Source organism: Aegilops tauschii, chromosome 7 (assembly GCF_002575655.3).
Source record: "Aegilops tauschii subsp. strangulata cultivar AL8/78 chromosome 7, Aet v6.0, whole genome shotgun sequence".
Classification (NCBI taxonomy): Eukaryota; Viridiplantae; Streptophyta; class Magnoliopsida; order Poales; family Poaceae; genus Aegilops; species Aegilops tauschii.
Window position 1 is genome coordinate 307,286,901 of NC_053041.3, and position 23,028 is coordinate 307,309,928.

Sequence of the window (23,028 nt, forward strand, 5' to 3'; positions counted from 1 at the left end):
CTTCCGTGGTCCGGACGATTACGGGAGGTTTGCGGGGCGCTAGAGATGCCCTGAGCCAAAAAAACTTGCCATTATTGTGGTCGACTTATTGTCCTAGGAATGCCTTGTTTTTGAATAATAAAGCTCTCTGAATCGGAGTTTACTCTTACGCGCCCGAGCGCTACAACGCTGGATCACAATCTTTTCGTCCCCCGACGCGTAGGACCTTCTCTCCTCAACTACTAAGAGCATGTATAATGGTTGATAAAATAGTTTTATCTTTAATTTTGCATGTAATTTAAAGATGATAAAAAAATGTCTATAATGGATTATCTCTTAGTCTTATCTTCAATAACTAGTCATTCCTAAAAACGCGATGAGATATATTATGCTAAGAGATGAAATTGGGCGTAAAAGAAAAAACGCAAAACCCTCCTTCTCGAATCCATTCCATCCTACCGTCTCATTGCTCCTCCCCACCCATCCCACTCGCCAGATCTCTCTCTACCCCGCCTCCCCCTCCGGCCTCCGCCCATGTCTGTGTCATCGCGCTTCGAGCTCCGGGTAAAACCCTAGCTACTCCGCAGATCGACGCGCCCCCTCCCTCTAGCTCCCCTCGCTGGCGACGCCCCTAACCTCCCCTCTCCTTCCAATTGCAGGCCTCGTCGAACCTTCACCAGCAGCCACCGCCTCCCGTCGGCATGAGGTGAGCGCCACGATTTCTAGGTTTTTGTCCTCATGCGATGGATGGGGGGTTTTCAGAGTGGTTGGCCACCCCTCTCTGATGGCTGTGAGGGCCGACTTGTCGCTGTGTTGTTGCAGCGGCGATGTGGGGACATTCGCCGACGCGGGGAACCTCGAGCACTGCGCCAAGTACCTCAATCAGACGCTCGTTACCTTCGGTTTCCCGGCCTCGCTCGACCTATTTGCCACCGATCCGGTCCGTCGCTCACGTCTCCTGCCTTTCGAGACAATGTCGTCCCTTTTCTCTAAGCATTGGTGTGAATTTTGTGTCGACTTTTCTGTTAGGATCTAACTTGCCATTTGCATGCTATTGTATTAATTTTATGGCAGTTTCGGGTGCTCTTTCTGCTCGTTTTCCAATTAAGGGCATATTTGGATTTCAGAAATTTCAAAACGTAAGAAATAGGGAAAACGCTGGATTCAGATGCCATGTACTTCCTACAGGATTTTCTAAAACACATGAATTTTGCCAGAGACGCCTTTGGAAGGTGCACATAAAATAAACACGGGAATTTTAGAGGATTGATGAGGAGAGAGAGATAGAGTGAAGGTGCATTAGACTTCTCAAAAGAAAAAGAAAAAGAGGTTTGAGCTCATGATGAGATCCCTATAAAATAGGGGGCATAGCAATGGATTTCATAGGAATTTAGATTTCATAGGAATTTAGTAGTCCTAATCCTAGGATCCGAAGGGTTTTCATAGGAAAATTTCATTAGGATTCAAATCCTCTAATATTCCTATAAAACCCCACAATCCAAAGAGGCCCTAAACTGTGTCTGTTTGAATCTTCTTCTTCTTCTTCTTCTTCTTCTTCGTAGAACAAACTTCCCTTCGTTTGTGGTGTTGGTGGTGAATGGGTGAATGTTATCTTTCAGGCGCTTCTTTTTCTAAATTTTCCGTATTCTGTCTCTGTGGCGCAGGTATCTATTGCAAGAACATGCAACTGCATGTATGCACTGCTGCAGCAGCGCCAGAGAGACATCGAATTCCGGGAATCGACCAATGATCTACGACAACGGTGAGCTTTCCATTTCCCTGATCTGTATTTGGGGGTATGACTTGGACGTACTATATGCAGTGTTTAGTTATGCATTGCACACCAGATCTGCAGGGTAGTACAGTTTAGCAATAAAGTACACCACACAATGCTGCCCTGTAAGGACAGACTGATAGTCGTCCGTGATGCCACGTGCTCTGGGACGATATTATTGTGACCGCATATTTTTTACTTCCTTAAGCTTTGTCATGAATGTACATGATGTATCACTCTGTTTGGTTAATTGACATAATGTTTTGCACCAGGGAATTAGGCCACTGTTACGCGACCTGAAAATGTGACTTCGGATAGTGCATGCCATTCTTTGTGAACACCTTCTGAAGTTTACTCTTTATTAGAGTGTGACAGTCCTACAGAATTCAAGCGCAATCTTTCATATTTCTCTGTGTTCCTGCCCTTTTGCCCCCTTTGACCCCTTGCATTTTCTGCTGCGATTGGCTCCAATAACCCAGTTTCCATATTTTTCTTGTGTAATTTAACCAGTTCTTGTACTCGATGTGAGTCCTTTTTTTTGTGAGCCAAACGAATGCCTATAGCTCGGAAACAGACATAATGAAGAAAATGAGGTTTGCCACAATGAACTGAGTGATTTGAGATGACATCAGTATAGCACCTGCTCTTTAGCTTTATAACTATATCCTTCGAGTTTGAATTTCAATCTTGCTTGAATATGAAGTTTGAGTTATGTTAATCCACCGAGCATTTTATTTTTGCTGTTGAATCAAACTCGATATGGTAATTCTATAAGACTGTTGCCTTTGACATCATCTTATACGGGCCAAACCTTAGGGGTGGCCCAATCTTCACGATTGGAGGTGGATTCACTGATGAACACGAAGAACAAGAAGAAAACAAAGGGGAAATTAAAAGGAAAACACACACAGGACAAGATTCACCACCAAGTACTCACTCAGCACAAAGTCAATACAAGAGGTGCATCTTAGATCCAACAAAAGGCATTTCATCCCCAAATCCAAGGAGATGGGGGTTTTGAGAGATAGTTCCTTCCCTAAATCCGAAGAGTTGGAGGGCTTATATTACGGAATCTTTACCCATGGGTGGCCTTGTACTCCTGGGAGTCTTCTCCTTCGAGAAGTCTTGATACCACACAGCCTTGTATTCTTCATGGTTGGAGGTGGATTCACGGATGAACACGAAGAACAAGAAGAAAACAAAGGGGAAATCAAGTGGAAAACACACATAAGGACAAGATGATCCACCAAGTACTCACTCATAGCACAAAGTCAATACAAGAGGTGCATCTTAGATCCAACAAACACACAAAGGGAGAAGGGTAACAAAAGGCATTTCATCGCCAAATCCAAGGAGAGGGGTTTTGAGAGAGTTCTTCCCTAAATCCAAAGAGATGGTGTCGGAGTAAATGGCCACAGGTAGCCTAACCGACTGCCCCTGGTTCTTCTGAAAAAATTATCAGGCCTTCGGGCCTCCAAGCACTCCAAGCATTGGGCCGCCTTCCCTGGCCGGCTACCTCTGAAGCCGACTCCCGGAAGGCGACCTAGCCTCAGCAACCCCTCCCCGGGACGACTACGGGGTAGCCAACTCCAAGAAGCCGGCCAAGAAGAACGCCGACTCCAAGAAGCCAGCCGAGACCACAACCACCAAAGCTACACCCACATAACGGTGACAAGACGGGGTGTGGCCACAGTGTGGCCCACTACCCCCGAGGCCCGAGGCAGGCATGGCCACAGGAGGCCGTACGGGATGACCGTCTCCTGTTCGGCTCGGCACTGTAGCCATGCCAGCCTCAACGTCATCCACAACCGACTCCTGTACGGCCCGCAGGCGCCGGGCCCCTTCCGCCAGAGAGGCGCGGAGGCGGCCCGGCCTCCCCTAGTCGACCGAGGGTGTAGCCGGCCCCCAGGAGCCGGCTACCCCCTTCCTCGAAGCAGGAGCCCCATTAAGGAGACAAGACGAGGTAAGGCTACAGTGAGAGCCCCCGAGGCGGCCCACTGTAGCCACGCTTACCTCGACAAAGCCCTCGTCATCAGAGGCGAGGCTACAGTAAGCAGCCGCCGACAAGACCCTAGGCGGTGGGGCCGGCCTGTCGACCAAGAAGCCGGCAGCCGGCGGGACCCACCAGTCGGCGGGACCCAACAGCCGGCGGAGAAGCCGGCGAGCGTAGACACTGACGGCTGGGACCAGTGCCCAACCGGATTACCATTGTACCCCGGGGGGTAGGCCTATAAACCCCCCGGAGCACCCATGCAAAGGGTGAGCTTCTGAACACAGCACACACACCATAGAGATAGAGAGAAGCAAGAGCTAGCCTTGTTCTTCTTCTCCCTTGAACCCAACAGCTCTAGGAGCGATTGTAGCTACCTTTCCTTGATCTAGTGATCATGCGGAGACCCCGCAGAGCAGGACTAGGGGTGTTATCTCCTCTGAGAGCCCCGAACCTGGGTAAGATCCGCCGGCGTGCATGTCTTCGCCTCATCCCGTTTTCAGGCACCGGCGATGTCTTATTGGCACCCACAATGATAAGCCATCCGTTGGCATATGTCGCACCAACCACCCGACATTTGGCGCCCACCGTGGGGCCAGGTGCACCGTCGTCCGGAGACCTGTTCTGGACGGGAACCCTCTTCCTCGCGAGCGCAGCCAGCCTGCTGCGCCCGATGGCATTTGCCTCGACGCGCTGCAAGGCGTCGACGACGCCTGCGCAGCGAGCTGCCTCGCCGATCTGCTCGGCGAGACTCGCATCTCCGACGAGCCTGCGTCCGACGCAGGCACCGACTACCCCGAGAACCGCCTCGTCAGCCTCCTCGACCAGCTTTACGTCTCCAGCAAGCCTGCTGCAGACATGGAGTCGGTCGGCTCCACCGACCCGATGCTCATCGACTCCGACACAGCATCGCTTGACGCCTACCCCTCCGACGTGGTGGTCTTCGACGACCTCCTCCCTCGAGCTGACAGCGGCAGCAGCGCTGTCACCGAAGTGCTGATCATCAGCCACGTCGCCAACTCGGGCGAGAATGCCCACGACGCCCTGCAAGCGGCAATGCACGACCTCTCCGTCCCCATCCCGGCCGACGCCGACGCCGAGACCCTGGAGGCACGCCGCCTTGCCCTCATCACGGAGGGCCAGAAGATAGCCTTCATGAGACGCCTCACCGAGGCCCACCAGCGCGAAGTCGACCGCGCCGCCTTCGGTACGCCGATGCCTAGCGGCCCGAGCCGAGCCGGCTTCTGGCCGTCGCCAGCATGCTGGGGGCAGATCGCCCCGTCTACGCCACCCCGCTCGAGAATCTGCGAGCTGCTCAGGCGGCTGCAGAAGAGCTCAATGGGCTGGGAGCCGATGAGCTCCCCTACATGGCAAGACGGATCCAGCAGCTGATCGACGCGGCTGCAGAACGGCACGAAGCCGGCGCCCGTGCTGATAGTCATCCCCCGCGCCGGGAGCACGCCGCGACGTCCCGCTCGCCGACTGCGAGCGGCGCGCGCCAGAAGAAAGACAAGGAGCCGGCTGCCAGCCGCAGCCGGACTCGCATTACCATCGAGCGCGACGCGGAAGGCCGCCCTCGAGCGGTTGAACACCAAGGAAATCTGCCTCCTCCCCCGCCTCGAAGAGAAAGACGCTTCACTTCGCCGCCTATCACACACCCGACTCTTGGCGACCGACTCGGCCGCCGAGAAGGAGTCGGCGAGAACGACGCCCGCCACAGGATCGACCGCCTTGCTCGATCCTTGGCGTTAGAAGAAGAAGACGATGTCGGCCCGCCATGCTTTGGCCCCCGCATCCGCGACGAGCCCTTCCCCAAAGGGTTCTCGCTCCCCAGAGACACGCCCAAGTACAACGGCTCGGTGAAGCCGGAAGATTGGCTCATCGACTACTCCACGGCCGTCAGCATAGCCAACGGCAATCGGCGCGTCGCCGTGAAGTACGTCCCCCTCATGCTGCAAGGCACGGCGCGCACATGGCTCAACAGCCTCAAGCCCTACAGCGTCAACAGTTGGCTGGACTTCACCGAAGTCTTCGTCCGCAACTTCACCAGCACCTACAAGCGGCCTCCCAAGCCTCGCCAGCTCTCCCTCTGCGTCCAAGGGCCCAACGAGTCGACCCGCGACTACCTCACGCGATGGGCCGAGCTCCGCAACTCCTGCGAGGGGGTGCACGAGGTCCAGGCCATCGAGTACTTCACCGCCGGGTGCCGAGAGGGCACCCTCCTCAAGCACCGACTCCTCTGCGACGAGCCGGCTACCCTCGATGAGTTACTGGTCATCGCGGACAAGTACGCCACCGCTGACTCCTCAATGAAGACGGAGCTTCGAGTGGACGCCTCGGGGAAAGTGATTGCTCCGGCTCCTAAGACGCCGGCTGGCGACCCTAATCGGCGCCCCTACCAGAACGACCACAAGCGCAAGGCCCCATGCCGACTTCCTCCAGTCGGCAGGTGGCCACAGTTGAAGACGAGTAGCCCGAAGAACGGCCCGCTCCCAAGAAGAAGGGTGGAAGGCCGGCTTGGCAGCCGTCTTTCTCTTACGAACAAGCTCTCGACGCCCCCTGCAAGTTCCACAGCGGCGCGAAGCCGTCCAACCACACAACCTTGAAATGCCACTGGCTCACCCGCATCACCAAGGGCGAGGGGATGTTGCCGCCTCCGCCTTCCGGCCCGCCGCCTCCAGCCCCCCAGCAGCCGGCGGCTCGGCCGGCAGTCGGCGCCATCCAAGACGAATTTCCCGAAGAGCACGCCGCCTACGTCGTCTTCACCAGTCAAGCCGACGACAAGCGCAGCCGACGCCGACAACATCAAGAAGTGAATGCAGTCGCCACTAGCACTCCCGAGTTCATGCACTGGTCAGAAAAACCAATCAGAAAAACCAATCAGCTGGAGCCAGGCCGACCACCCAGAGGTAATGCCTCCGCCTGGCTCCTATGCAATGGTCTTGGATGTCACCCTCGCGACGGAGAGGCGAGCTGCCAGATTTTCCCGCATCCTGATAGACGGCGGAAGCAGTATCAACATACTGTACCGCGATACCATGGAGAAGCTGAACGTCAAAGCGAAGCAGCTCATGCCGAGCCGCACCGTCTTCCATGGTATCGTCCCTGGCCTGTCTTGCTCCCCAATCGGCAAGATCAAAATGGATGTTCTCTTCGGAGACAAAGATCATTTTCGCCGAGAAGCAAGATGGTTCGAGGTAGTGGATTTGGAGAGCCCCTATCATGCACTACTCGGCCGACCTGCCCTGGCCAAGTTCATGGCTGTGCCCCACTACGCCTACCTGAAGATGAAGATGCCGAGCTCAAAGGGGATCATCACGGTAATCGGTGACTACAAGAAGTCCATCGAGTGCGCCATGGCCAGTAGCCGGCTGGCCGAGTCCCTCGTGGTGGCAGAAGAGAAGAAGATGTTGGAACGGGTTGTGGCCATGGCCGGCAAGCAGCCGGCCTTGTCCCCCAACCCCAAGGATTGTGATGCGCAGGGCTCCTTCCAGCCTGCCAAAGAGACAAAGAAGATACCTCTGGACCCGGAGAACCCGGAGAGGTTCGCTGTCATTAGGGCGAACTTGGACAGTAAATAGGAAGGCGAGCTCGTCGACTTCCTCCGTGAGAATCGAGACATCTTTGCATGGTCCCCAAAGGACATGCCGGGTGTCCCGAAGGATTTCGCCGAGCACAAATTACATGTCCGAGCTGATGCGAAGCCGGTCAAGCAGCCCCTGCCGACTGTCAGAAGAGAAGCGAAGAATTGTGGGAGAAGAGATAGCCCGGCTCCTTGCCGCTGGCTTTATCATGGAAGTGTTCTTTCCAGAGTGGCTTGCCAACCCAGTTCTGGTTCTGAAGAAGAATAACAAGTGGCGTATGTGTATAGACTACACCAGTTTGAACAAGGCTTGCCCAAAGGATCCGTTTGCTCTGCCACGGATTGACCAAGTGATAGACTCCACAGCCGGATGCGAGCTGTTAAGTTTTTTGGATGCGTACTCAGGGTACCATCAGATCAAGTTGGACCCAGCTGACCGCCTGAAGACTGCCTTCATCACACCCTTTGGAGCTTTCTGCTACCTGACTATGACATTCGGCTTGAGGAATGCCGGTGCCACTTTTCAGCGTTGCATACAGAAATGCCTTTTGAAACAACTCGGCAGAAATGCCCATGTCTATGTAGACGACATTGTGGTGAAGACAGAGAAGCGCGGTACCTTGCTGGAAGACCTGAAAGAAACATTCGCCAACTTGCGCCGATTCCAAATCAAGCTCAACCCCGAGAAGTGCGTGTTCGGAGTGCCAGCCGGCCAGCTGCTGGGCTTCCTGGTCTCCGAACGCGGCATCGAATGCAACCCTGTCAAGATCAAGGCCATCGAGAGGATGGAGATTCCCACCAAACTGCGAGATGTGCAGAAATTCACTGGCTGCTTAGCCTCCCTGAATCGTTTTATCAGTCGACTAGGAGAGAAGGCTCTCCCCCTGTACCGACTCATGAAGAAGTCCACTCACTTCGAGTGGAACGACCAAGCCGACCAAGCCTTCCATGAGTTGAAGAAAATGCTGACCACTCCGCCTGTCCTGGCGGCGCCGACTGAGAAGGAGCCCATGCTCCTCTACATCGCCGTGACTAGCCGAGTCGTCAGCACTGTTGTTGTGGTCCAGCGCCTGGAGGAAGGCCGAGCCCAGCTAGTCCAGAGGCCGGTGTACTATCTCAGCGAAGTGCTATCCAGCTCAAAGCAAAACTACCCGCACTACCAGAAGATGTGCTATGGGGTGTACTTCGCTGCCAAGAAACTGAAGCCCTACTTCCAAGAGCACCCCATCACGGTCGTATGCACTGCCCCGCGCCTCCTCAAGCCGTCTCTAGAGTCGGATTCCATCTTCGTACCACCTACGCCAGATACAGCCGGATCCGACTGGAGAAACCCCGCAGGCGGCACGGGGACTTCGACAACTGGCCCGGGGACTGCTGTAGTCGCACCCGGCCCGGGGACTTCAGAACCCGGCCCGGGGACTGCAGCAGTCGGCCCGGGGACTACAACGACACAAGAAGCAGTGGCCGACTCACCCAACCCACCCACCCGAGTCATGGTGGCTACATTAACAGAAGAAGTCACAGCTCCCTCATGAGCCCAGCCCATCCTCAAGTTCCTAGTCAGCAGAGAGCTGCCGGCTGATGAGATCTCAGCAAGACTAGTGCAACGACGAGCCGCAGCATATACAATAATCAACAGAGAGCTTGTGAAGCGCAGCGTCATTGGAGTCTTCCAGCGTTGTGTCAAGCCAGAAAAAGGAGTGGCAATCCTCAAAGACATCCACCAAGGCGAATGCGGCCACCACGCAGCCTCAAGATCACTTGTGGCCAAGGCTTTCCGCCATGGTTTCTTCTGGCCGACTGCCTTGGAGAATGCTAAAGAAATAGTCAAGAGCTGCAGAGGATGCCAAGTTTTTAGTTCCAAGCAACACCTGCCGGCTTCTGCACTCAAGACCATTCCCCTCACCTGGCCTTTTGCCGTCTGGGGACTGGACATGGTGGGCCCTTTCAAGACAGCCCGCGGCGGCTTGACGCATTTACTTGTCGCTGTGGACAAGTTCACAAAGTGGATCGAAGCAAAGCCGATCAAAAAGCTGAACGGGCCGACTGCCGTGACATTCATCACCGACATCACTACTCGGTACGGCGTGCCGCACAGCATCATCACCGACAACGGCACGAACTTCGCCAAAGGAGCACTGGCACGTTTCTGCGCGACTCAGGGCATCCGACTGGACTTAGCGTTCGTTGCCCACCCGCAGTCAAACGGCCAGGTCGAGCGAGCAAATGGACTCATCCTCTCCGGCATCAAGCCCCGACTGGTTGTACCACTGGAGCGATCGGCCGGCTGCTGGCTCGAAGAGTTGCCGGCTGTCCTCTGGAGCCTGCGCACTACACCCAACAAGTCAACCGGCTTCACTTCATTTTTCCTCGTGTACGGTGCCGAGGCTGTCATCCCAACAGACATCGAGTTCGACTCGCCTCGGATCACCATGTACACGGAGGAGGAGGCCAAAGAAGCTAGAGAAGACGGCGTGGACCTACTGGAAGAAGGCCGGCTGCTAGCACTCAGCCGGTCCGCCATCTACCAGCAAGGGCTGCGCCGCTACTACAACCGCAAGGTCAAGCCAAGATCCTTCCAAGAGGGCGACCTTGTGCTCCGGCTGATCCAGCGAACAGCCGGCCAGCACAAGCTCTCGGCCCCTTGGGAAGGCCCCTTCGTCGTCAGCAAGGCACTCGGCAACGACTCCTACTACTTGATCGGCGCGCAAAAACCAAGAGCACGCAAGAGAGACGACTCCGGCAAGGAGTCGGAGCGACCATGGAACGCAAACCTCCTGAGACGATTTTACAGTTGAAAGCAGTATGTATCATGCTACCCTTTTTTTGTATTAAGTACAAACCAACAGGCCCCCCGAGCAGTACTCGGGGACTGCCCTTGTTTATCTACGAATGACAAGTGTCATATCCATGAATGTATTTTTACATTTTGAATTCTTGTTTGGCACCGGGTTCGACTAGTCGGCCCGGGGACTGGCCGCCTTGAGCTATATTGAAAGTTCTACCTGAAGTCAGAAAAGTAGTGTGCCGGCTCCCGAGTCCCCTCTTGTTGAAAGTCGCAGCTCGAAGAACCGACTGTCCGACTAACAAGAGGCAAGGCAGAAAGGACGCCCACACGAAAAATGGCTAAGGAACAACGAACCTATATAGCAAAGAGACGGCCTCAAACATGCCTGCCGGCTGCCAGAACAGCCGGCTGGCCGGCTTCCTAAACACTTAGCTTTAGTCCAGCAAAGCTAAAGTACTCCTCCCCCCCAATTGGCCAAGCACTCCTCCAGCTACAGATTGCAGAGCAACTGTTGGACTGGGGAGGCGGCAACCAAGGGAGGGCGGCAAAGGAAACAGCAGAAGGACAAAAAGCAAAAGTACAAGGAAAGGCCAAATGCATAAGTTATATATACACATAAAGCCCCCAACAAGCTGGCAACAGACATAAGTTCGAATACACCCAGTGGGTGGAATTGTGCAGACTTAACCAAACATTGTTCCAAAAGTAACAAGACAGGAAAACAAAAGATGACAGACTAGGGCGCGGCGCGGAGGCCGAGCTGGTCGGGGGAGACGGCCCCGCCGGCTGAAGGAGTGGCCACCTAGCGGGTCTCGGCTTGACCATCACCAGCGGCAGGCGACGCACTCGCTCGCGACGTAGTGCTGGAGGTACGGTCAGGCTGAGGCTGGCCGGCTGCCCCACCAGCCGGCTCGGCGTCTTCACCCTCCTCCTCCTCTTCGCCCTCGTCGCTGGAGTCGATCTCCTCCGCCGAGTCCTCACCGTCCGCCGGGTTCAGCCCGAACCACTCCTCCGGCTGGGCGACACCGTTGTCATCTACCTCGGGGGCGAAGACGCTGGTGTCGGTGTAATCGGCGATCGCCGAAGCCCGCCGGGTGATAGCCGGCCGCGCCGGCTCCAGCTCTGTGTCGGCTTGCTGCCGCCAGGTAGCCAGCTGATCCAGGCTCAAGCCGGGATACCAGGCCTTGACGAACTCCAGCGCCCGCCTGGCGCCGGAGCGAGCCGCCGAGGCCTTCCAAGCCTCGAAGCGGCCGACTGCCACCTCCAGCCAGTCGGCAGTCCGACTGGGGGTGCGAGGAACCACTTGGCCGGGCCAGAGGGCGGCCAAGACTTGTGCCCCGGCACGCTGAAGCCGACGGAGCAGTCGGTGAGTCGGCTGGATGCGGGCCTGGATCGCCAGGAGCTGCTCCTCCAGCGAGCGGCCGGCGGTTGGCGAGATCTCAAAGCCAGCCTGCCTTCGCGCTTGGCGACGGGCCTCGATGGTCTGGTTGGCGGCAGTAGAATAGCCAGGGAAATATTCTGCGCAAGAAAGAAGAAGACAAGGAGAAAAGAGCACCAAATCAGAAAAAGAGCCAAAGTGGCAGATGGCAAGAAAGGACGAAGAGGTAGGCGGCTTACCGTCAACCAGATCTTCGATCTGGCTATAGCCAGAGACCAAAGTCTGCTTGGCCTCAGCCCAGCCAGCCGCCTCCGTCTCGTACTCGGCCTGGAGGGCGGCTTCGCGGTCCTGCACCACCTTCAGGGCCGCCTTGTGGCCTTCCTCCTGGTCGGCCAGCTTCTTGACCAGGCGGTCGCGCTCCTGCACCAAGGCGGCGAGCTCGGCACCTTGGCACGAAGGGCAGTCTGAGACTCTTCCAGCTGTGCCCGCAGACTGGCGTTGGCCGCTGCAGGGACGGCAGAAAAAGAAAGAACAGTAAGAAGAAGTCGTCAAGGAAGATCCGACCCGACTGCTCAGCAATCGGCCCGAATCTCGGAGACTACACCCAGTGGGTGACGCGCCCCCACATGAGATAAAGAACAAAGCACGTACCTCGGCTTTCAGTAAGGTCGGCGGTCTTCTGAGTCAGCTCCCGAGCCTGGGAGTTGAAGGCGGCCGCTCGAAGGTTGTGGTAATCCTGTAAGATGGACAGAAGATCGAAGTAAGAACAAGAATAGCAAATGCAAATCCACCAAGAAGTTTCAAGCCACCTGCTCAGCAGCCGACTCGGAACTCGGGGACTACACCCAGTGGGTGCGCTGACGCGCCCCACGGAAGAAATCAAGATCAAGAAGAAATCAAGATCGAGAAGAAGCAAGATGGGAATACTAACCCGGATGGCCGCCCGCGTCGCGAGGAACTCGTCGGTGAACTGCCTCAGCGCCGCAGCTTGGCCCTGGAGCCGGGTCCGGACGTCCTGTGCAGCCACGTTCACCACGGCCGTCCCTCCGCCTGGCGTCCACCCCGGCCGCCTCCGCATCACGGGCCGACGAGCTGGAGCCCACGGCCGGCTGCGGCTCCGACGCGGCCTTCTGTGGCTTCGACGCGGCCTTCCCCGTGCGCCGGTCGACGGAATCCGGACCGCCATCTCAGCCCTCGCGGCTGGCTCGCCCCCCGCCGACTGTGCAGGCGGCGGATCAGGCCGGCCGCCTTGAGCCGCCCCAGTTGGCGGGGTCGGCACCGGCGCCCTCTCCAGGATGATGACGTCGTCGCTTCCCCCCAGCCCTGGCTGGTCGCCGCTGGCTCCCTCTGGCGAGGGCTCCATGTTCCCAGGCGCCATGACGCGCAGCGCGGTGACCATCAAAACCTCCTCCGCCGCCGTCGCGGCCGCAGCCTCTGCTTGGGCCCTGGCTGCGGCATCGGCGAGTGCCTTCGCCGCCTCCTCCTCCCGTGCCGCCTGGGCGGCGGCCGCCCTCCGTGCCTCCGCCTCCCGCGCCTCTCGCTCCTCCCGCGCGTTCCTTTCTGTCGCCTCCTGAAGGTCGGCACGGGGGTCCACGCGGCGGGTGGTGCTCCCAGAGCCCCTCGGCGACTCAACGAGGGAGGCGGCAGCCGCCCGCTCAAGCGACAGCGGAGCTCTGATCGTTGGAGAAAAGACAAGGGTTCAGGAACCACCAGAGAAAAGAAAGAAAAAGAGTATATGAAAGAAAGTGAACTTATGCCGACACGGTCTGCGGTTGCTTCACCGTCTTGCGGAAGCGAACCGCCTTCGCGGCCGCCTCCTCCCGCCTGGTGGCTGCCGCCCCGCCCCTGGGTTTCTTCGTCCGGCTACCGAACAAACCCTGGGCGGCGCGACGCTTTTGACTTCCGCCCCGAGCAGGCGGTACAGCGGAGGAACCCGCGCCGCGTCTAGACGCCGGCTGGCGGCGCGGGGCGACTTCGGCCTCATCATCGTCCGGCCAGTCGTCGAAGGTGACTCCGAGCCCGGAGCCGCATGCTTCGCCGCCGGCTTGGCCACCGCCCGGCTCGATGTTGTCGTCCATACCGGCCGCCCCCAAGTCGGGGTCCTCCAGATCGTGTTCGGTCCGGTTGGGGACGAATCGACGCTCTGCGTCTGACCCGCTGGCCGGCCGAAGAAGAGGACTCTGTCGAAAAACGAACCGACTAAGTTAGAGTCGTCCAAGAGGAACTCGGCAACGAAGCAAGGAAAAAGAAAAAGAGACAAGGAGAAGATACCGTAGGCGGCGGATTGGCTCGGCTATATGGCTCCTTACCGAACTGCCACTCTTCGGTGAGTTTGCAGTTCGCAAGGTAGTTCACCATATAGGCGACCTCCTCGCGCGGCATCTCCTTGGTGCACATTCGGCTCGGATCGAGCTGGCCGCTCATCTGACAAATCAGATGAGGCCGGCTCTGGAGCGGAAGAACCCGGCGCGTGACGAATGCGGCCAGCAGGTCGGGCCCCGTCAAGCCCTCCGACTGGGTCAGCTCTCGCACTCGGGCGACGGCGGCGGACCCGGCCGGCGTCAGAGTCACGGCCCGGAAGGACCATTGGGGCCGCCTGCCCGCCGGAGGGCCGGCTACGTAAGCCGGCAGGTTGATGTAGTCGCCCCGCGGGGCGATGTTCCGCACGTAGAAGTACGATTTTTGCCATTTCTTCACCGATTGGATCAGCGTGATGACGGGGAAGGGGTTGTCGGCGACCGACCTCCGCGACGCGATGAAGGCGCCAGTATGAGCTGGCACGCCCTGCATGCGCGTGCCCAGCTTGGACTGGAAGAACCCCCCCCAGAGCTCGAGGGTGGGGAGGACGCCGAGGTAGCCCTCGCACAGGGTGACGAAGGCTGATAGTAGCACCACCGTGTTCGGGGTGAGGTGGTGCGGCTGGAGCTGATAGAAATCAAGCCAGGAGCGGAAGAAGGCGCTCACTGGCAGGCCGATGCCGCGCAAGAAGTGCGAGCGGAAGACCACCCGCTCGCCCTCCCGCGGCTCCGGCGTAATCTCCCTCGCCGGCGCAAGGCGGACCTCCACCTTGTCCGCGGCCGGCAGCCGCCGAGTATTGCGGAGGAACTCGACGTGGTCTTCGTGCACGTTGGAGCCGTCCCAATCTCCGCCATACTGCTCCGTGGCGGGAGGCATGGCAAAAACTAGCGCGGCGGCGGAGGAACGTGCGGTGGAAGATCGCGGCGGCGAGGCGCTGTTGCAAGAAACGGCGAGCGAAGAAGATGGTGGAAGTAGGAGCGTGCGAGGGCCTGCCGCCCTCCACTTCCCCCTACTTATAGCTTCGCGAGGCGAGGCCGAAGAGGCCGGACGTGGGGGGAGACGTGGGATTAACTGCACCCATTCCCCCCACGCCCCGCGATTATTGCGCCCTAAAAGCGAGCCGAAGCTGCCGCAAGGAGACGTGCGGGCGGTTTCGGGATACAGAGAATCCGCGCCTGGGCCCGGGCGCGGACGTGGCGGGCCCCCGCCCTGCGGCGACGTCCCGTCACGCGCGTGGGCTGGCAGGCTTTCTAGCCGAGGGAGGCCACGTGGTTCGCAGACGGCAAGTGGCCGGCCCGCGGCCCGGAGCACACGGTAGCGAGCTCCCGCCCTTCGACTCCGAAATTTTCGACCAAGGTGGCACGCCTAACTAAAGCCGGCTCCCAGCTGCCGACTTGTCAAGATAGGAAGCTGATCGAGCTTCTCAACCCCTACTCCACCTCGAAGCCCAATCAGCTTCAGGGACTACTGTCGGAGTAAATGGCCACGGGTAGCCTAACCGACTGCCCCTGGTTCTTTTGAAAAAATTATCAGGCCTTCGGGCCTCCAAGCACTCCAAGCATTGGGCCGCCTTCCCTGGCCGGCTACCTCTGAAGCCGACTCCCGGAAGGCGACCCAGCCTCAGCAACCCCTCCCCGGGACGACTACGGGGTAGCCGACTCCAAGAAGCCGGCCAAGAAGAACGCCGACTCCAAGAAGCCGGCCGAGACCACAACCACCAAAGCTACACCCACATAACGGTGACAAGACGGGGTGTGGCCACAGTGTGGCCCACTACCCCCGAGGCCCGAGGCAGGCATGGCCACAGGAGGCCGTACGGGATGACCGTCTCCTGTTCGGCTCGGCACTGTAGCCATGCCAGCCTCAACGTCATCCACGACCGACTCCTGTACGGCCCGCAGGCGCCGGGCCCCTTCCGTCCAGAGAGAGGCGCAGAGGCGGCCCGGCCTCCCCCAGTCGACCGAGGGTGTAGCCGGTCCCCAGGAGCCGGCTACCCCCTTCCTCGAAGCAGGAGCCCCATTAAGGAGACAAGACGAGGTAAGGCTACAGTGAGAGCCCCCGAGGCGGCCCACTGTAGCCACGCTTACCTCGACAAAGCCCTCGTCATCAGAGGCGAGGCTACAGTAAGCAGCCACCGACAAGACCCTAGGCGGTGGGGCCGGCCTGTCGACCAAGAAGCCGGCAGCCGGCGGGACCCACCAGTCGGCGGGACCCAACAGCCGGCGGAGAAGCCGGCGAGCGTAGACACTGACGGCTGGGACCAGTGCCCAGCCGGATTACCATTGTACCCCCGGGGGTAGGCCTATATAAACCCCCCGGAGCACCCATGCAAAGGGTGAGCTTCTGAACACAGCACACACACCATAGAGATAGAGAGAAGCAAGAGCTGGCCTTGTTCTTCTTCTCCCTTGAACCCAACAGCTCTAGGAGCGATTGTAGCTACCTTTCCTTGATCTAGTGATCATGCGGAGACCCCGCAGAGCAGGACTAGGGGTGTTATCTCCTCGGAGAGCCTCGAACCTGGGTAAGATCCGCCGGCGTGCATGTCTTCGCCTCATCCCGTTTTCAGGCACCGGCGATGTCTTATTGGCACCCACAATGATAAGCCATCCGTTGGCATATGTCGCACCAACCACCTGACAGATGGAGGGATTATATTTCAGAATCTTTACCCATGGGTGGCCTTATACTGCTCGGAGTCTTCTCCCTCGGGAGGTCTTGATCCCACACGGGGTGATAGATTGAGCAAAGCTATCTCAAGTTATTAGTCTCTACTTTGCTAATCCTAGATCTGGTCCTAGGTACGATTTATGTAGGTAAGGGACGAAGGGGTAAGTGGGAGATAGGGATACAAGGGCCGACGTCCCATTTACTATGTCAGTCAGTGTTTCAGATACTCCGGGCCATGTAGGCTGGAGGTTCCAGCCGCTTGGCAGAGTAAGGCGCAATGTGGCTGCTGGATGGTGCGTGCTTCTGTCTAGGGTCTTCGGCCCAGAGGCTCCAGCTGCCTTTGTTAAGACACGTCTTAGTGAGCTGTTTCTTATGTCTGATCTTGGCCCTCTTCGCTACATTCTTGGGATTGAGGTTTCTTCTACCTCTGTTGGCTTCTTTATTTCCCAAGAAAACTATATCCAGGATCTCCTTGCTTGTGCTGCTCTTACTAATGAGAGCACTGTTGAGATTCCCATGGAGCACAATGTTCACCTCAATGCTTCTGATGGTGATGGCGACCCCTTGTCTGATCTGACGCGTTATCACCATCTTGTTGAGAGTCTTGTCTATCTAGCTGTCACTCGTCTGGATATCTCCTATCCTGTTCATATTTTGAGTCAGTTTGTTTTTGTTCCCAGTTCGGTTCACTATAGCCACCTTCTTCGTGTTCTCCATATCTCGCTGTCTTTTCTTTCCCTGATCCAGTTCGTTACAGCTTCAGGCTTGTTCAGATGGTATGTGGGCTAGTGATCCCTTGGAACGCCGTTCACTTTCTGCTTGCTGTGTTTTTCCTGGCTGTTCACTCGTTGCCTAAAAGACGAAGAAACGGACTGCAGTTTCCGTTCGAGTGTGGAGGCTGAGTTGCGAGCTATGGCTCTTCTGACGGCAGATGTGACCTGGTTATGGTGGTTATTGGTTACTTCAGGAGTTTGGTGTGTCTGTTACTACACCTACTACACTCTTGTCCGACAGTACAAGTGCTATCAGTGTTGTGCGTGACCTTGTGAAGCATGAGCTCACCAAACACATTGATGTTGATGCTTCTTTTGTGCGTACTGGTGTGCAAGATCTGGTTATTGCTTATGTGCCTTCCAAGTTACAGCTGGCGGATTTCTTTATGAAGGGGCAGACTAGAGCTCTTCTCTCTCCAAACTCAGTGTTGTGGATCCACCCTGAGTTTAGGGGGGGAAGGGTTTTAGAGTTATATTACGTTTCATGTGTACCCTTTATAATTTCCCTGTAGTATAAGGGGTTTCCTGCATATTTACCACCTGTACATGTGTATACATATTGGCCATTGGCCCCCAGGAAATACAAATTGCATATTTCTAACAACATCAACACAATTGTTTGCAGCCTTTGGAATGTTTTATAGAATATTGTTAAATCACTATGTTATATATGGCTAATGGCGGCTTGTGTTATACAATGTGCAGTATGCAGTCTGATATTTCAAGACTGGAAGCCAAGATCGAAAGGATGGATGCCCAATTGGCAGCAAAAGATCGAGAGTTGGCCACTTTGACCCGAACGGTTTGTCCTCGTGTCAACTCTGTTTGGATCCTTACCACTTTTGAAACTCTAAAACTAACCCCTAATCCAACCGCAATTACCAGGAGGCCAAAAACACCGCAGCTCTGAAAGCTCATATTGAGAAGCTGCAGCAGGAACGTGACGAATTTCAAAAAATGGTTATTGGAAATCAGGTTAAATGGTCTTATCCTTTTCCTTAACTTGCAAAAATTTCTTTTCTTTTCGTTTTGTTTGTTTTATTTGTTTAATTTGTTTATGGATGATCGAACTATTCTTGTTATGGGACGATGATGTCATGTCCTGATTCACTATCTTCCTTCTGTCAGCAAGTACGCACCCAACAAATTCATGAAACGAAGAAGAAAGAAAAGGAATACATCAAATTGCAGGTGAGCTGTTGCATTTTTTCTCATAAGATATGTAACAAACATAGCATGGAGATATAATCTGAATTGTTGCTATTGGACGGAACTATTTCTATTTGCAGGAGAAGCTAAACCAAGTATTGATGGAGAAGAAAAAGGAATCATCACGTTCAGGAATGGAAATAATGAACTTGTTGCAGGTGCTGTGTAAGCGAAACTTTGCTTGATGACGTTGTGTAAGGTTTGCTTTGCTTGATGACGTTGTTATTTTGTTTAACAGAAAGAGGGACGACAGCGCGGAACATGGACTGGAAAAAAGAATGACAATGACTACTACAAAATGATTGTAAGTAGCGAGCCACTTCTGTAAAACTGATACGTAGCTGGTTGAATATATCCTAAGGAAACCTTGAATGCATTCAGGTTGATGCATATGAAGTGAAGAAGCAAGAACTAGTCCAGGAGAATGCTGATTTGCGGGCACTGTTACGTTCGATGCAGGTAAATACTGCGATGTTCCACATTTCATTCCTTAGTTGTTTGTTAATGTATGGGTGTGTAATATTCTAAGTTGCTAATAGGATTCACATTGTATTATCCCTTTCATTATAGATGTATATACACCGTGTTCTAATCTGAGTAATAATGTTCTATATCAGATGGATATGCGTGAGTTCCTTAATGCTCCAACTGGATCATCACAGCCTGCTGTTGCTGGTAATGGAAGACAGGAGGCAGGGTCTCCCCAGTCCCCACTTGGGGGCAAGACGGTATGCATGCCTAATCTTCTTTGCAGAGGTTTTTGTTGGTTCACTTTTTTCTCGTAAAAATCCACATTGTTTCTGCCATGTATGATATCACAACAGAAGCATAAAGAATATAAAATTGGGGAAAATGGAATATTTGGTCGTCATGTGTTTCCTTCTTTTCTGTCACATGATTTGCTCAGTTGGAGTCGCAAGATCCATCCTTTATTTTGTTGGGCTTCCTCCTGCCAGGATGTCTTTGACTTGCCCTTTCACATGGCCAGAGACCAGATAGAGGAGAGTTTGCGCACTAAAATGGCTTCAGTAAAGGTAGCAAGCACTGAATTGTCCTTATTTTTGATGTTTCAGTATGCGAACTGTTCTCCCTCTCACTGTCCTCTTTAACTTTGTAAAACAAATTACTGCACAGGCACGAATGACGCAACTTCAAGATGCTCAAAAAGGTGCTGAAGTGACCTCGGAAGTTACCGAGCGTGAACTTGAGCTTGAAGCTCAGTTAGTTGAAGCCAGAAGCATCATCCAAGAGCAGGTATGTGGTGTTTAACCACTCATAAATCAGAATTATCTATAGCATTGAAATGGCAAAATATTTTAGTGCGCAAACTGCTCAGTAACCTACATTTGGGAACTGAATTTACAGGCGTCCATCATGTCTAAGCACTTCTCCAAGTCTGATAAACCAAGGTGGTTTGATACATATTCTCTAAAGTTCTCTTCTGTTTAATCCAAAACTATATTCTTTTACTGATTCACACAATAGCAGGAGGTTAAGTGGCCTGGATGCCGAGCGTGAGGCGATTCATTCTGCTTCTACAGATGTGTAAAGATATATTCATGGCGAATTTCTGTTCTGGAAGGCTGCAAGGCACATCATGTTGGTCTGTGATGGAGGTCTCTTGTGTTGTAACTGCTGTAGTATAACTGATAAACCTCTTCCCGCCATGGTAGCACTAGTGCCGCGGCAGCCTATGTAGCATGATGTGCAGGAGCATCTCTCCTGCCGTTGCTAGCTGATAATCCCGTAGGTATGGCTGCCTAGCTACTGGTATTCCTCTCTGATGGAGCGGAGTCTTATGCAGCCTGCTGTCTTCGGAATGTAATTGTGCCTCGTTTTAGTTCAATGATGTGGTTCATCTTGTGGCAAACTGTTATAGCTCGTTTGGCACCTCGGCTTTCATTTCATTTGAAATGAAACGAAAACACATTCATCATAGGATATTTCTTTTGGTGGGAAGTTTTCAGTTTGGCTGCCAGATGGATTTGTGAAATGAAATGAATCTAATATGTTCCATCCGGCTCCGAGTTGGGGAGTTGTGGCCGCCGTGGAAACCGAGTCCGACTTCGGTCATGGCGGGCGTTGGCGGTGTCTACGCGCCGTTACCTTGTTGTAGACATCGCTTTTGTGGTCATTTTCTCCTCGCTTAGACTGTTTCGAGGGGAAACCCTTGATCTGGGTATCCTAGATCGGACAACGACGGTGCTATCGGTGCTGTATTCCTTCATGTGGGCATTGTTTTGGAGCAAATGCTTGTTGGAGTAGTCAAGAGATGAAGCGGCGTGGCATCTATCGTGTCAACGTCGGCGGGTCTTGGCGGCATGGTGCCGCACAGTCTTGGCGGCGGATGCGTCTGGATGGGAGAGCGCAGGGCGGTTGTGTTTGGCGTCGTGGTGGCGTCCTCGCAAGGTTGATGCGTCAATACCTTTTTTGAAGATGGATTGTCTTCGGCGGCAGTGACCACAGTCAGTCGGACCGATATGTGCCCCATACCCGGCATTACGGCTTGGTTGGGGCCTCCGGCTTTAAATGTTGGGCTTTGCTATCAGGTTTGGGTATGTGGCTCAGACAATCTGCACCCTTCATCAAGTTGATAGGAGTAGCGACATATGTTGCGAGATGGTGCCTTCACATGTATTGATGTATTACTTTGTACGGTCTTGGTGAATAATTAATAAAATGGTTGCATGCATCGCCTTGATGCAGAGGCTGGGGGTCATCCCCTTTCCGAAAAAACATGTTGTTTGGTTGCTACTTTGAATTATTGTTAATAAGCAATGAACACCCCCCTTACAGTTAACACATTTACAATGTAAAAACAATGAAATAAATATACATTTTTTTGCTAATCAAAATAAAAAAGATCTGGTCAGCATTATATTCATAGTGAAAACATGTCAAATATATCCATCTAAATGAAGGCAATCTATATTGGAAATATTTCAACAATATATGTTAAACATATTTCAGACAATATATTCATCTAAAATACAGACAATATATGTAACATTTCACCATATTGAAAAGACAAACTTATAAATAGTTTGACTCGAAACCGAGGTCTAAACAAACATAAAGGCAACACAGTTCTTGCCTACAAGCATGGTTCATAACCACAAGGCATAGATACATCAATGCCAACTAAGGGCATCTCTAGTGCTCACCCGCAAATGGACACCCTAAATGTCCATTTTTATGTTAGGACGTAGTTCGCGGACATGATGCAGGAGCCGGTCATCCAATGTTATTTCCAAATTAATCCTGTTGGAGGGAGAGAAAGGAGAGGGGGGACAATGCATGTGAAGAGAGAGAAAAAAGAGGAGGATAACGTGGTTACTTTTGGTTGGTCAAGTGGATGTCCGGACTTCGGCAAAGCCCCCCATGTTTGTTGATAGGATACCGGAGTCAGTATGTCCGGACTGCTAAGCGGACGAGTCCCCATTGCATGAAAAAAGTGGTCCGGGCACTGTTGTCCGCGTGTATAGGGAGGTTTGAGGGTTCGCTTTAGAGATGCCCTAACCTACTCTAACGGTGGCGAACCAAATGAGTTCCAACCCCTCAACCCCTTGGTCCTTTTCATGGCTTTAGCGAAACTCCTTGCGCCTTGTCGGGAAGAGGCAAGCCCGCTATGGCATCAAAGCATTCATCTTGTAGTATCTATCCATCTTCCCCATAGATCAAACACATCATCAGGAGAGCAAACTTAGCTACAAGGTAAATCGTTGACTATCTGACCTTATTGTAGTAGACAGTTAGGAAGTTGTCATGCTAAGACCCCCACAAGACCAGAGCACCAGAGCCCACCCACCCCGATCTAACCGGTGTCCCTCCCTACAACTGGTGCATTGCCCACACCCACCCTTGCCACCACCGACGCTCCTATTGCAAATATGCCCAAGAGGCAATCATTGATGATGATTATTTTCTTATGTATTCACTAGCACATATGCTCGTGCGTTGTAACGGGAAAGAAAATTAGCATCTCCATCAAAATGTTCATCCGCGCGTTATGACAACATCTGAACAGTGGCACCCGGCGATGACAGGTAGGCGACTCCATGATCTAGACTTATTTTTCTCATAAAAAAATTAAAAATCAAACTAATAATCCAACACTTAAACTCCGGACGAATTAACTTTAAAGACAAATTTGGTAGCCGACAGGCAGGCAGACACTAAGATCTAGACTTGTTTTTCTCATAAAAAAAATCAAAAACTGGATTAATAATTGAAATTGGAAGATAAATTGGCAGCCTGTTTGGACACTGGAAGGATTTACCGACTCGCAAGGGAGCTGCGTGGCAACCATAGTGTTGTGCTCGGGTGAGATAGCCCTGATCGCAAACAACAATGGACGGATCTTTGAAGCGGCTGTTGAATCGGATTATGTATATACTCCTAGCTCGCCTCCATGAGGCCAAGATGTTAGTGCACACACCTCTTTGATTATTATGCATCCGTCATGTATGCCTTTCCTGTCTGCTAGTTTTTTCCACTTTGAAACAATTCGTGCAGATGCTTTTACTCTGTCTAGATTCCCATGAAATATCTCATTGGCACAGACATGTTCACTGGCGAATTTAATT

The 23,028-nt window shown here is 53.9% G+C and overlaps 1 protein-coding gene across 4 annotated transcripts; it reads left to right on the forward strand.

Moving 5' to 3' along the window:
• Window positions 1–388: 388 nt before the first annotated feature.
• Window positions 389–20,401, forward strand: LOC109770370 (uncharacterized). Of its 4 annotated transcripts, none has more exons than XM_020329072.4 (15): window positions 390–543; window positions 639–685; window positions 802–919; window positions 1,644–1,741; window positions 17,939–18,035; window positions 18,119–18,208; window positions 18,362–18,424; window positions 18,523–18,600; window positions 18,681–18,746; window positions 18,824–18,901; window positions 19,060–19,170; window positions 19,399–19,476; window positions 19,577–19,696; window positions 19,808–19,851; window positions 19,928–20,401. In XM_020329072.4, exons 1-15 carry the CDS (start codon window positions 514–516, stop codon window positions 19,989–19,991), a joined length of 1,182 nt encoding a protein of 393 aa, XP_020184661.1. In that variant the 5' UTR covers window positions 390–513; the 3' UTR covers window positions 19,992–20,401. The 4 variants fall into 4 exon arrangements, with proteins under 4 accessions (XP_040252704.1, XP_020184661.1, XP_020184662.1 ...); XM_020329073.4 differs by having other exon boundaries at window positions 19,931–20,401; XM_040396770.3 differs by lacking the exon at window positions 19,399–19,476 and having other exon boundaries at window positions 389–543.
• The last annotated feature ends 2,627 nt before the right edge of the window (window positions 20,402–23,028 follow it).

Excerpts from the sequence above, each read along its gene's own strand:
- LOC109770370 (XM_020329072.4), top strand. The coding sequence starts at position 514 with ATGTCTGTGTCATCGCGCTTCGAGCTCCGG. Across the intron at positions 18,209-18,361 it reads AAATGGTTATTGGAAATCAG|CAAGTACGCACCCAACAAAT; the intron begins GTTAAATGGTCT and ends TCCTTCTGTCAG. Across the intron at positions 18,902-19,059 it reads CACTGTTACGTTCGATGCAG|ATGGATATGCGTGAGTTCCT; the intron begins GTAAATACTGCG and ends GTTCTATATCAG.